This window comes from Dasypus novemcinctus, chromosome 9 (assembly GCF_030445035.2).
Source record: "Dasypus novemcinctus isolate mDasNov1 chromosome 9, mDasNov1.1.hap2, whole genome shotgun sequence".
Classification (NCBI taxonomy): Eukaryota; Metazoa; Chordata; class Mammalia; order Cingulata; family Dasypodidae; genus Dasypus; species Dasypus novemcinctus.
In genome coordinates this window covers 96,921,714-96,936,247 of record NC_080681.1, presented here as the reverse complement: position 1 = coordinate 96,936,247, position 14,534 = coordinate 96,921,714, and the positions used below count along the sequence as shown (strand labels likewise).

Below are 14,534 nucleotides of genomic sequence, written 5' to 3'. Positions count from 1 at the left end.
AACAGCATTTCTTTATTTGAGATTAGCTATGTGGGGGTTGGAGTAACGGTAGGGTTGCTAAAACTTTACAGACATTAAGATTTGAAAACAATCTAAATGTCTATTGTTAGGGGCCTAGTTAAATAAATTACGGTACACCCACACAATGGAAAACTATGCAATTGTTTTAAAATACATTAAGGAAGTTCTTTGTCATTCATAAAGAACTATTATCTCTAAGATACCGTAAGTAGAAAAAGTGAGATGCAAAACTGGGTATATAGTATGCTAGTATTTGTATAGAAAATGAGGGAGAAATATATAAACTTATTTACTTGTATTAGTTAACTATTGCTGCAAAGCAATTATCCCAAAACCCAGAGCAACTGTTTTTCAGTTTCCATGGGTCAGGAATCTGGGCACAGCCAAGCTGGCTGCCTTTGGCTTGGGTCTCTCATGAAGTTGCTGTCAAGCTGTCAGCCGGGGCTGTGGTATCATCTGAAGGCTCAGCTGGGGGTAGGGTGGGAGAGGACCTGCTTCCAAGTTCACACATGTGGGTGTTGGCAGGCACTGGTGTCTCACCACATAAGTGTCCTACAGGGCTGCCTCACAGCATCACAGCTGACATCCCCCAGGGGAAGTGATCAAAGAGACGAATAGTGTACAAGATGCAAGCTGCAGTCAATGCTTAGAGAATGACACACTTCTATAGGCAAAGAATATTTCTGCAAGGGTACACTAGAAACATTTAAGAGTGGTAGACTCCAGAGAAGGGAACTGAGTAATGTGGAGAATTTTTCACTGAATGTTTTTGTACAATGTGAATGTAACACTTGTTCAGAAAATAAATCTCATTTAATTAAAAAAAAATTTTTTTTAAAGATTTACTTTTATTTATTTCTCTCCTTCCCCCTCATTGGCTGCTCTCTTGTGTCCATTCACTGTGTGTTCTTCTGCATCCGCTTGCATTGTTAGGCAGCACTATGAAACTGTGTCTCCTTTTCGTTGTGTCATCTTGCTGCGTCAGTTCTCCATGTGTGTGGGGCCGCTCCTGGGCAGGCTGTGCTTTTTTTTTGTTATAGGTGGCTCTCCTTGCTCATGGAGCACCCCTACGCGGGGGTGCCCCTGCATGGCATGGCACTCCTTATGCGCAGCAGTACTGTGCGTGGGCCAGTTTACCACATGGGTCAGGATGTCCTGGGCAGCGAACCCTGGACCCTCCATATGGTAGGCAGATGCTCTATCAGTTGAGCCACATCCGCTGCCCTAATTTAAATTTTAAAAGAGTAATTAAAAGGATTTTATTTTAATAGCAGACGCTAAGAGGAAACAAAATAAAAACAATAAAAAATGATACATAGTTATTATTAAGTACCATACACACTGTATCTCGTTATAGTCAAGATTACTTGTTTCAATGGAAAAAGCTTAAAAACCTCTTTATTATAACATATACAGACACATAATAACAAGCAACTCCCATTTGTAGAAAATACAAACTCTCACGCCAGAAATTCAGGGCTCTTCATATAAAGCATTCAGAATAATTTGTGCTGTTCCACCTCCCCCTGGTGGTAGGCTCTAGAAATTGAAGTTGGCCTGATGATAAGTGGTAAAAAATTTTTAAATGTTTTGCATCAACATCACCTTTTTTCTTTAAAGAAAGGAGTCAGGTATCTACACAAAAAGATGAAATGGGGACCTGGCATCAACCAGGCTCAGCAGTCTGGAGGATGCCAAGGGTAACACCAACTCTGAAGTTTTGTTCTTTATCTCCTGGCCTTTCCTTCTCTACCACTTTCGCTGAAGCTGCAGACGGTTTTCAGCACTTTTTTCCTGCATTCTCTGCCTGCATTCACCTCCCTGAGTCCCAGGAAGAGGCAAGGTAGTCCAAGTTCTCTCAGCCAATATCTGTCACATATCAATCCTCCCAAGAGGTCCTTCAGTTCTAACTACTGATATTCCAAATATCAGGTTGCAATATTGACATTTCTTCAGAAAAATCAGCATGCAGCAATGTCAGTCTTCAATTGTGCTCTCCAGAAAAACACACAGCTTCCTCACTCTTCCAGGAAGAAGGAAACATTCAATAGTATATCTGGATTAGGAAGAAACAAAAATCCTGGCTATGGCATTATACCTCTCCAGAGGACATAAACCATCAGATTTATAAAAGATACAGAAACACTGTGTGAGCATCTCTATAATACTTCAAAGAGGTGAGACACAGGGAAAGAGGAAAAGAGGAAAAATGAAAGAATAATAATAATAATAAAGCCAGTACCTTGTAAAAGGTCTTGGTGTTCACCTTCTGAAATTTGGTCCCAGGCTTTGGGCAAAGCTTGAATGTTTGCCAAGTCTCCCCACTGGATTGAGGAGAAGAGGTACTTTCTCTTTAGGTATCTTCCTGGAAGTTAAGGACTGCTCACAAAGAAAGCAAAATATGCTAAAGGAAAAAATTACCCTTTTGAGACTTTAGGGAGCTAAAATAGTGAAAGTGCAGCTATCAATACATTTTACCAGTTGGGCAGGATTCACCTACGCTACAAAAATTTTCTGAGCACCATTTAATTCACATGGCTCTGTGCTACAGGGAAAGAGGAATAAAATATTGTCCCTGCAATCTAGGCTTTCACAATGGTGAGGGAAAAAGGAAATTGAAAAGAAACAATCTAAGTAACATGAAAGATAAAGCCTAACGGAAGTTCAGAAGATGAACACATCTAGTTTAGGGGGTAGTAGGGAAATTCCAGCTGGTAGTTAAAGTATAACCAAAGGCACAGAAACAGGGAAACACAGAATGGATTCAGAGAAAGGTAAATCTTCCAGTGTGGCTAGCAGGGAGGCAGTGTACAAAAAGTAGTAGGAAAGGTAGGTTGAGCCAGAACACAAAAAATATTGAAATACTAGGGATTCTGAACTTTATTCTACTAGCAACAGAAGCTACTGAGAATTTCTATACAAGTAAAATGATCAGAACTATAATTCCTGAATGAATATATATGGATTGAGGCCATTAAATGAGGATAGGAAGATAGCTTATAGAAAAAGAAGCCAGAGATAGGGAACCTTGCCAAAAGGCACCAGCTTCCTGTATGTGAGGTCCTAGGGTCAATCCCTCACCCTGGTACCTCAAAAAAAAAAAAAAAAAAAAAGGCTACCTGTGACTACAAGTCCAAGTGAGAGGTAAGAACCTATAAAAGTGGCAGAGGGGAGAAAGGAAGGAAAATAAAAGAAGCACCAGGAAAAGAGGAACAAAGACCTTGACATGTATGTGACCATGTGAACATTCTTAGAACAACCCCAGACACAAATAAGTGCTTCTGCTGCTACTATTACTACTGCTATGACTATAACTAAAAAAGAAAAAAGAGACGGAAAAGAGGAAGATGATCCTTAAGTTTCCAAACTGGGTGACTAGGAAGGGTTGATTCTATAACTAAAGGAAGAAGGAGTTGATTTGAGGGCTAGATTAAGGAATTCAAGTTTAAATTTGCACTTGAGTTTCCTGAGCACTACAGTTGGAGGCAGCTTCAGGAAATTGAAAATCAAGACTAAAGGCAAGATGGGAAGCAGATTCGGCCCAACGGATGGGGCGTCCACCTACCACATGGGCGGTCCAAGGTTCAAACCCAGGGCCTCCTGACCTGTGTGATGAGCTGGCCTATGTGCAGTGCTGAGGCGCACAAGGAGTGCTGTGCCACTCAGGGGTATCCCCCGCGTAGGGGAGCCCCACACGCAAGGATTGCACCCCATAAGGAGAGCCGCCCAGCGAGAAAGAAGTATAGCCTGCCCAGGAGTAGCAGTGCACACACAGAGAGCTGATGCAGCCAGATGACGCAACATAAAGAGATACAGACTCCTGGGGCCGCTGACAAGAATAGAAGGAGACACAGAAGAACACAAAGCAAATGGACACAGAGAGCAGACAACTGGGGGAGGGGGGGGGGGGAGGGCGGCCTGCAGGGAAGAGAAATAAATGAAAAATAAATCTATTAAAAAAAAAAAAGACTAAAGGCAAGAATAATGGTTGGGATTTGGAAGTCATTCTTACAAAGGTACTGAAGCAAGAGAGTAGATGAGGACTTCAGGCAAGAATCAAGAAAACAAAGCCAGAACTCTAAGTGGTTCTTTCAAAAATTGTCCTCATTGAGAACAGTATACTCACCATCAGATTGCAATACCCTCTTAACTGATCCTTCCACTTCCACCATTACCCCCTCGACCACCCCAAACTAGCCCTCAAAATACAGACAGGGTTATACGGTTAAAAAGATAGGTCTAATCATATTACTGTTCTACTCAAAACCTTTGTACGACTCTCCAAATTTACCAAGTAAAAGCCAAAATCCTTTCAATGGCCTCTGAGGCCCACATGGTCTAGATCCTTGTGTCTCTGACCTTATCTCCTATGAGGCTTCTCCTCATTACTCTGCTCTGGCCACACTGGCCTCCTTGCTATTTCTGAATATACCAAGCATGTTCTTACCTCAGGGCCTTTGCAGTTGAGTTCCTTCTGCCAAGAACTCTTCGCCCAAACATCCACATCCACATGGTTCCCTCCCGGCCTTCAGGCCTTTGCTCAAATGTCATTTTCTCATTACATCTTGCCCTGATTACCCTATAACCACAACCCCACCCTCACCCCTCACTTTCCCCTTTCTCTGCTTTATTTTCCTCCATAGCATCTATCACCATTTGACATGCTATGTATTTTACCTTTTTGTTTAATGCCTCTCTCTCAGCACCTAGAACAGTGCCTACCAGGTAGCAGGGACTCAAGAAAGTATCTGACTATAAAAAGAATGACTGTACAAAGGAATGCAGGGGGAATACCAATTCAGGAACCAAAGAGAATTGATACAAATTACAGAGATTTCTAATCTTGTGAAAACTGAAATTGGAAGGACTTCTTAAAACAACTCTGGACACAATCTGAAACGTATGCAAAGGATACGAATTTCGATAATGTCTTTCGATATCATGCAGCCATTCCAACATATCAGCCAGAGAGGGACTCATAACTGAAGGCTGCAGGACAGCATCAATGCCAACTGCATCTGCATGCTGCTCATAGACCCGAAACACTCGCTCCACATGGCTGCTGACCGTGTCACGCACCTTGAGTAGGGTAGCTCTGTGGGAAGAGTCAGTACCATGAGAAACCTTCTCAATCTCAATACCTTTGGACATTTTGGACCAGAAAATTCTTTGTTGTGGAGGGCTATCCAGGGCATTACAGGCTGTTGAGCAGCATCCCTGACTTCTGTCTCCTAGATGTCAGAAGCAAACCATCTTCTTCTCCAGTCGTGACAATCAATAATGCCTCCAGACATTGTCAAATGTCCTGATGGGAAAAATCATCCCCAATTGAGACCAACTGATCAAAGGAGATTAGTCGCAGTGCCTTGGAAGTAGGTTTTGCTCAAGAATCAAGACATGATTATGAGATAGTGTTCTATGGCTCTGAAAACTGTGTGACAACTCCAGGTACAAAGTAAAGACCAAGATATCTTTCTAGAGATGCTATAAAACTGTGTGAGAAGAGCAAATGCTCACTCATGGTCTTGTGCCATGTATGTGAAAAGGTAGTAAGAGGAAATGGAAGCAGCAAACCAGGACTATTCACATAGTACCTAGCCCCATCCTAGTAAATTCTGGAAAGATACTAAACATAAGGGGCTGCTTATCAGAAAGCAAAATGGGCGGCGGACTTGGCCCAGTGGTTAGGGCATCCATCTACCACATGGGAGGTCCGTGGTTCAAACCCTGGGTCTCCCTGACCCATGTGGAGCTGGCCCATGCGCAGTGCTGATGCACGCAAGGAGTGCCCTGCCACACAGGGTGTCCCCCGCGTAGGGGAGCCCCACACGCAAGGAGTGTGCCCCGTAAGGAGAGCCGCCCAGTGCGAAAGAAAGTGCAGCCTGCCCAGGAATGGTGCCACACACACGGAGAGCTGACACAACAAGATGACGCAACACAAAAAAAAAATCAACAGATTCCAGTGCTGCTGACAACAACAGAAGCAGATAAAGAAGACGCAGCATGGGAAACGGACTTTGGCCCAGTGGTTAGGGCGTCCGTCTACCATATGGGAGGTCCGCGGTTCAAACCCCGGGCCTCCTTGACCCGTGTGGAGCTGGCCATGCGCAGCGCTGATGCGCGCAAGGAGTGCCGTGCCACGCAAGAGTGTCCCCCGCGTGGGGGAGCCCCACGCGCAAGGAGTGCGCCCGTGAGGAAAGCCGCCCAGCGTGAAAAGAAAGAGCAGCCTGCCAAGGAATGGCGCCGCCCACACTTCCCGTGCCGCTGATGACAACAGAAGCGAACAAAGAAACAAGACGCAGCAAATAGACACCAAGAACAGACAACCAGGGGAGGGGGGGAAATTAAATAAATAAATAAATCTTTAAAAAAAAAAAAAAAAAGAAGACGCAGCAAATAGACACAGAGAACAGACAACCGGGGTGGGGGGGGGGGAGGGGAGCGAAATAAATAAATAAATCTTTAAAAAAAAAAAAAGGCAAAATGTTTTATTGAGAAAGACAGCATATTTTAGTGGTTAAGGATTTTAGACCCTGAAAGCACATAAACTACTATGGATTTTAGGAATATTACTTAATCTCCCTTATATAAGAAGGGCCTGCTTGCTCACAGCAAATCCTAAGCACCTAGAACAGAGACTGGCACACAGTATAATAAGTACTTGTTCAATGAATGAATAAATGCAAAAGGTTGCTGTTACAATTAAATACGTGTGCCTAGTTTATGGTAAATAGTCATTCCACTAGTGACTCCAAGGGCCCAGTCACCAAGACAAGGCTACACACTGCCAATGAACAAGGCATTCCCTAGCCTAGAACTGTGGCTTTCAAAAATATCTGACCATGACTCACAATAAACACATTTAAATAACAAACCAATAGCCATACACAAATACATAATCAATTGAAATAAAAATTTACAGAGTATTTAACTTTTTCAAAGTTTCTGATACTGAGTTCTGCTCATTTGTTGGCACTCAAAAAAAAATTTAAAAAGGAAACAAAATATCAGACTGTGTCATACATGATATTGTTTTGTAAAACATTTTTTTCAGTTACATGTGAATATGTGTGCATATGGATTGTGATATAAAATGTTTCTTCCTGTAGGTCAAGGTCAAAAGTTTGAAGGCCACTGGCCTAGAGGAAACCTGGTGCTTCTTGGGACAGGCTTTCATTGGAGTATTCTTTTTTAATCGAGATAAAATTAAGCCTTTTAAAGTGTACCATTCAGTAGTTTTTTGAATATTCACAAAGTTGTGCAAACATCACCACTAATTCCAAAACATTTTCATCACCCCTGAAAAATACCTTTAGCAATTATTTTCCATTTCTTTCTCCCTCCTGCCTCTGGTAACCATTAATGTATTTTCTGTCTCTATAGATTTGCCTGTACTGCACATTTCATAGGAATGGAATCATAAATACATGGCCTTTTACGTCTGTTTTCTTTTACTTAGCACAATGCTTTCAATGTTCATCCAGGTTGCAGCATATTCAGTACTTTACTTCTTTTATGGCTAAATAATATTCCATTGTGTGGATATACATTTTGTTTATCCAGTCATCAGCTGATGAACACTTGGTATGTTTTTACTTTTGGGCTATTATGAATAATGCCAATTCCCAGAAGGTATTAAACAGTTACTCTTATTAAGGAGATGATCCATACAGAAACTGTGCCTATGTCCAAGCAGGGGTTCTTGAGGATTCTGCCCTCATACCTCACCAAAGTCCCCTTGATCCAGAAGCAAGAGAAATAAATTATCTAGGGACCACACATCCCTTTGTGAACTAGTTTACCTCTCCAATCATCTCTTACCATCTCCTTCGGTCCAGTCACGTTATTCTTTTTTTTTTTTTTAAAGATTTATTTATTTCTCTCCCCTTCCCCCCACCCCAGTTGTCTGTTCTGTTTACTGTGTCTTCTTTGTCTGCTTCTGTTGTCATCAGTGGCACGGGAATCTGTGTTTCTTTCTGTTGTGTCATCTTGTTGTGTCAGCTCTCCATGTGCGCAACGACATTCCTGGGCAGGCTGCACTTTCTTTCGTGCTGGGCAGCTGTCCTTACGGGGCGCACTCCTTGTGTGTGGGGCTCCCCTATGCAGGGGACACCCCTGTGTGGTACGGCACTCCTTCCGTGCATCAGCACTGCACATGGGCCAGCTCCACACGGGTCAGGGAGACCCAGGGTTTGAACCACAGACCTCCCATGTGGTAGGCTGACGCCCTAACCACTGAGCCAAGTCCACCGCCCAGGCACATTATTCTCTATGCAACAACACATACTACCTCTTAACACTGTCAACTCCTGTTCATCATTCAGTTCTTGGACATCATTTTCTCCCAGAAACTTTTTGTCTCCTCACAGGCTGGAATAAGCACCACTCCTCTATGTCTCTACAACTCCCTGTACTTACCCCTGCCTTAGTAGGTACCATGTCATAATTTAATTGCTGGATTGCCTATCTCTACTACTCAACTGTGAACTCCTAAGGAACAGGAACTGAGTCTGGTTCATTGCTGTAGGCCTAGCACCTTGTACTTAGCATCCTGCAGGTGCTCAAAAATAAATTCTGAAATAAACCCACTCATCCATAGCCAAATGATTTTTTATTTTTTAAATTTTATCCACCCCCCTCCCTTGCACCTTTTTGCGGGCTTTCTGCTCTCTGTGTCCATTTGCTGTACGTTCTTCTGTGTCTGTACTTTTATTTATTTTACTTCCCCTCCCCCCTTGCGGCTTGCTGTCTGCTCTCTGTGTCCACTTGCTGTGGGCTCTTCTGTGTTCTCACTTGTCTTCTTTCTTTTTCTTTTTTTCAGTTGTGTCACCTTGCTGAGTCGGCTCTCCACAGTGTCTGCCGGCCAGGTGGCGCTCTGCAGCGTGCAGGCAAGCCTGCCTTCACAAGGAGGCCCCCGGGACACGAACCGAGGGCCTCCCATCTGGTAGACAGCAGCTCATCTGATTAAGTCACAGCCACTTCCTCCAATTGATTTTTTACAAGGGTGCCAAATTTTCTTGGAGAATTGGGAAAGAACAGTCTCTTCGACAAATGATCCTAGGAAAATTGAATAACCACATGCAAAAGAATGAAATCGGACCCCAACATCATACCATATATAAAATTAACTCAAAATGGATCAAAGAACTAAAAATAAGATCTAAAAGTTATAAAACTTCTAGAAGAAAACATACGGAAACATCTTCAGGACCTACTGTTAGGTGGTGGTTTCTCAGACTATATACAAGAAGCACAAGCAACAAAAGGAAAAAAAATAGATAAATGGGACTTAGTCAAAATTACAAACTTCTGTACATCAAAGGACTTTATCAAGAAAATAAAGTCAACAGAGTGGGAGAATATTTGGGAACCACTTATCTAATAATGGTTTAATATATATAATATATAAAGAACTCCTATAATTCAACAAAAAGATAACCCTATTAATAAAAAATAGACAAAAGACTTGAATAGACATTTCTACAAAGAAGATACACAAATGGCCAAAAACCACATGAAAACATGCTCAACATCAGTAGCCATTAGGAAAACACAAATAAAAACCACAAGACACCATTTCATACTCACTAGAATGGCTACTATTTTAAAAAGCAGAAGATTAGAAGTGCTAGGTAAGTGGATGTGGCTTAAGTGATAGAGCTTGCACCTACCATATAGGAGGACCTGGGTTCAATCCCTGGGGCCTCCTAGAGAAAAAAGAAGAGAAAGCGTGCCCGTGCGGCAAGCCAGTATCGTGCAAGTGTCCACATGGTGAGCCAGTCCCCGTGCGAGTGCCCACGTGATGAGCCAGTGCCCTGTGCGAGTGCAAGTGAGTCACGCAGCAAGATGATGACACATTAAAAGAGAGACAAGGGGAGAGTCAAGGTGAAGCAAAGCAGAACACAGGAACTGAGGTGGCTCAATTGACAGGGAACCTCTCTCCCAATCAGAGGTCGAGGATGGGATCCCAATGAATCCTAGAGGGGAGAAAATGAGAAGACAACACAAACAGCAAAAACAGCAAGGTGCGAGGAGAAGGGGGGAAAATAAATCTTAAAAAAAAAAAAAGTAAGTAGTGTTGGAAAGAATGTGGAGAAATAGGAACACTCATTCACTGTTGGATATGAAAAATGGTACAGCCACTGTGGAAAACAGTTTGGTGGTTCCTTAGAAAATTAATTATAGAATTACCATATGACCTGGCAATCCCACTTCTAGGTGTACACCAAAAATTCTGAAAGAAGAGACTCAAATAGATAATTGCACACCGATGTTCATGGGAGGCATTACTATTCCAAGAGATGGAAGCAACCGAAGATGAATGGATAAACAAAATATAGTATATACACACAATGGAATATTACTCTGCCATAAAAAAGAGTTAAGTTCTGATGCATGGTACTACATGGATGAACTTGAGGACATCATGTGGAGTGATATAAGCCAGACACAAAAGGACAAATATTGTATGATCTCACTGAATTGAAAATAATTAGAAGAAGCAAATTCATAGATTACGGGTCACCAAGGGCTGGGATGGGGGTAGGGAATGGGGAGTTAATGCTTAATTGATATATCATTTGGCATGATGGAAAAGTTTTACTCCTGGATGGTGGTGATGGTAACACAACACTGTGAATGTAATTAACTGTACTGAATTACATATTTGTATATGATTGAAAGTAGAAATTTTAGGTTATATATGTTACTAGAATAAAATTTTTTTAAAGTAACAATATAGGACTACACAACACAGTGAATCCTAATGTAAACCATGGATTGTTAATAGTACAATTATTAAAATGTTCTTTCATCAATTATAACAGCGTACCATACTAATGCAAGGTGCTAATAATGGAGAGTTTTATCAGACCTCTGAATTTTCTGCACAATATTTCTGTTAACTCACAACTTCTCTAATAAAAATGCAAACAAAACATAAATAAAGCAAACAAAATACAAATAATAGCTCTGGCACCTACTAAGTTACAATACAGTTCCTCAATGCCTTTCACCAAAGGAAACTAAAGAGAAGCCGATAAGCTTCCTCCACTCCTTTGTCCCAGCTTTTCTGTTCTACTCTTATGACCGCTACTAAGTCCACCATATTAGCCTGTGACAACAGGTATGTCAGAAAACGGTATGTCAGACAACGGTCCCACCGTAAATGATGAAAAAAAGGTGATGAGATCCCTTCCAAGGGCCATGCTTTCATGTAAGAAGAAAAACACATTCTGACAGGTGCTATTTATCAAATACCCATATTTAAAATCTTTCTGTAAAGAAAGAGTTTCTTAGAACCTCTTACATCTTGTCTGCTAGCTTGTCCAGGACAATGTCACCAGCCTCCAGCTGTTTACACCTAAGCCGCTCCTTTAAATCTGGGAAAGCCCGAAGTGATGGCACATCATTAAATCGCAGATTCTGTGCTGCTTGCAGTTGTTCTGCCAAGTTACTAAGGGAAGCAAAGAGGGGCTGGCAGTCCCTCAGAGTGCTTTGCCATAAGGCATGCTGCTCCTCCACCACGGGAAAGCACTTCTTCAGAGCCTCCTGCACAGCAAGAGTTGGCAGGTCTTGAGCCATCTTCTGTTGAGAACAAAAGCAAAACCAGAAATAAAGAAAAAATGTTAGAGGGAAGCAGATGGGGCTCAAGTGATTGGGTTCCCACCTACTACATGGGAAGTCCCTGGTTTGGTTCCCAGGGCTTCCTAGAGAAGACAGCGAGATAGAGCAACAGGAAGGCACGGCAAACTGACGCAACAAAAAAGCAACAAGATGAAGCAACAAGAGACACAAGAAGAAAACACAGTTAGAGACACAGCAAAGCAGGGACTGGAGATGGCTCAAGCAATTAGGAGCCTCCCTCCCACATCTGAGGTCACGGGTATGGTTCCTGGTGCCTCCTAAAGAAACAAGGAAGACGAACAGATATAGCAAGTGCGAACAACGAGGGAGTGGGAAGAAATAAATAAATCTTTAAAAAAATAACAACAATTTAAAAAGCCAGGGTCCTACGTTAGAAGGGGAAGATTGGGTCACGGAAGGGAGTTAGTTCGTCTTCATGTGAGGTCAACCTCTTGGTCTCCGTCCTTAAACCAGCTCCTGGGGTAGGGATGTCTAACCCTTCAGACAGGAGCTCCCGGTGCAAGGCCTTGTCTTACCTTCAGAAGGGGCTCTCGGAAAGAAGGACGCTAGTTTTCACCTCAGGAAGGGTTTCCCGACTGTCCCTCAGGTTTCCTCTGGGGTAGGTCAATCTCCAGTCTCAGACTGCGGATTCCCGGGGTGGAAACCTGCATCCCCCTCAGACCCGTGCTCGGGGAGCCGGAATCCTGTCTCTTGTCCTTAAGCTTGCCTACTGCCTTCCCTGAACCAGCGGGAAAACTTAAAAGTTAAGGAAACCAAAGATACAGCAACCGACACAACCACAACCCTGCGACCGCCCACAAAGCGCACCCTCAGGCCTCCACGTCTACGCGGTAGAGGAAAAACGTCACCCAGCCGCAATGACTTCTGGGTATTGGAGTCCTGCGTTTGGAGTGGCGGCCTCTTTGTGGAGCTTCCTAGTGATTGGGTGTTGCAGGGACTTTCTAAGAAGGCGACTTCTCATTCGCCAGCCTGTGGCAGTTGAGTTTGAATTTGGTGGCGGCGGTCGTATATCCGGCCGCTTCCGAGCCAGTCCCTCTCAGCTGGAGCAAGCCAGGTGTATCTCTGCCCCTGTTTCGGGACCCACAGGTGAGTGCATTGCGCCTCGTTGCACTTCTTTACGCACAGGCCCGGAAGGAAAGGCGTCTCCTGACTAACTCCTTGAGATCCCATCCGCCCTCCGCATCGCCTCGCGGCCCTCTTACTTCCCCTCCCCCTAGCTCGGCCGCTGATCCCTTGTGGCACGGGCCCCCGCTCCCCGCAGCCACACCGAGCGCCATGGCTCCGGCCAGGAAGGGCGGCAGTCGGACGACCAAGACCAACTCGTTGCGGAGCCGAAAGCTCGCCTCATTTCTCAAGGACTTCGACCGTGAAGGTATGGGGCGGGGCCGGGGTCGCGACTTCTCGGGGCGAAGACTGGATCCTGGTGGGTTGGGGCGCAGGGAGCACGGATTCCAGGTGCCTTTCGCCCGCCGGGTGACCCGTGTACTGTCGGCTCTACCCTGTCGCAGTGCAAATCCGATCCAAGCAAATTCAGTCAGACAGGCAGAACCTCCTCAAGGAAATGGATAATCTGTACAACATCGAGATCCTGCGGCTCCCCAAGGCGCTGCGCGAGATGAACTGGCTCGACTACTTCGGTAAGAGCTGCTGGAATTTGCCCCAGTCTCGGCCTAGATCCCTTCTGTGGTTACTGGACAGGCTTTTAAAAGCACTAGCTCAAACTTCACCTTCTTAGTGAAGTCTTCCATGACACTGTTGAAAATTGCAGCCCTAGTGCCTCTCCCCACTCCCCTTTTTTTTTCCCCCTCCATAGCACTTATTACTATCTAACTTATGGATAGGCTAAGTTTTTCTGTAAATGGCCAGATAGTAAATACTTTAGCCTTTGTGGGCCTGAGGGTTCTCTTTTAAAACTGCTCTGCAATTTTAGCTCCAAGGTAGCTGTAAGTAATAGGCATGGCTGTATTCCAATAAAATTTATTTGTGGACACTGAAATTTGAGTTTTGCATAATTTTTGTGTGTCATGAAATATTATTCCTCTTTTGGCATTTTTCCAAACATTAAAAAATGTAAAAAAATCATTCTTAGTTTGCCATCCATACCAAATAGACCAGAGCAGTTTGCTCATCCCTGAGCTAACCTAATACATATTTTACCAATTTACTTTTTTTTTCATCCCACCCCTCCCCTTGCGACTTTTTGTGTGCTGTCTGCTCTCTCTGTCCGTTCGCTGCATGTTGTTGCTTGTCTCCCTTTTTGTTGGGTCACCTTGCTCAGTCGGCTCTCTGCAGCGTGCCAGCAAGCCTGCCTTCACAAGGAGGCCCCAGGACGTGAACCCAGGGCCTCCCATATGGTAGACGGGAACCCAACTGATTTAGCCACAGCCGCTTCCCACCAGTTTACTTGTATTGGTTATATAGGCTTTCACTCCACAGCCAGGATTGTCAGTTCTTCAAGGGCAGAGCAAAAACTTTCTGTTGCATCTGTAGCTGGAAGAGTACCTGAAAAGTACCAGGTGCTCAATAAATATTTGTTAGATGAATGACTGAATAACGTGGTTTGTTACTAGAGCCCAGATGGAGGGGTATCCCCTAGGCAACGTTTTCTGAAGCTGATGCCAGTTTACTGAAGCTTACCACCAATCACAAATGGGCAAATCAAATTATGAAGTGCAAGGATGTCAGAGTTCTCCTGGCCAGAGAAAAATCTCAAGTCTTTTCCCTGCTGCCTTGTTAAAAGTCCAGGGAAGTGCAGGATGCTGCTCATTCTGCTGAATTATCCTTAATTTTTCCTTTATTATTAATTACCCACTATATAGACTCCTTAGATAGACATGCACCTTCTGTGCACATAGTAGAAATGATCC

At 43.7% G+C, this 14,534-nt stretch overlaps 2 protein-coding genes across 4 annotated transcripts in view; one reads left to right on the top strand and one right to left on the bottom strand.

Moving 5' to 3' along the window:
• Positions 1 to 1,402: 1,402 nt before the first annotated feature.
• On the bottom strand, positions 1,403 to 12,518 carry AIRIM (AFG2 interacting ribosome maturation factor). 2 transcript variants are annotated; one of them, XM_023591322.2, is made up of 5 exons: positions 12,183 to 12,518; positions 11,330 to 11,607; positions 4,937 to 5,116; positions 2,264 to 2,386; positions 1,403 to 2,077 (listed from the first exon to the last, which is right to left on the bottom strand). In XM_023591322.2, exons 2-4 carry the CDS (start codon positions 11,602 to 11,604, stop codon positions 2,284 to 2,286), a joined length of 558 nt encoding a protein of 185 aa, XP_023447090.1. In that variant the 5' UTR covers positions 11,605 to 11,607; positions 12,183 to 12,518; the 3' UTR covers positions 1,403 to 2,077; positions 2,264 to 2,283. The 2 variants fall into 2 exon arrangements, with proteins under 2 accessions (XP_023447090.1, XP_004467157.1); XM_004467100.4 differs by having other exon boundaries at positions 2,264 to 2,382.
• CDCA8 (cell division cycle associated 8) overlaps positions 12,510 to 14,534 on the top strand; it is a 22,254-nt gene continuing 20,229 nt past the window's right edge. Inside the window, exons 1-3 of one of the 2 annotated variants that reach the window (XM_004467101.3) lie at positions 12,510 to 12,753; positions 12,929 to 13,039; positions 13,176 to 13,304. In XM_004467101.3, the coding sequence (XP_004467158.2) occupies positions 12,525 to 12,753; positions 12,929 to 13,039; positions 13,176 to 13,304 (469 nt within the window). In that variant the 5' untranslated portion in view covers positions 12,510 to 12,524. Of the gene's footprint in view, positions 12,754 to 12,884; positions 13,040 to 13,175; positions 13,305 to 14,534 lie in introns of both variants that reach the window. The other variant, XM_004467102.2, reaches the window with a different exon arrangement.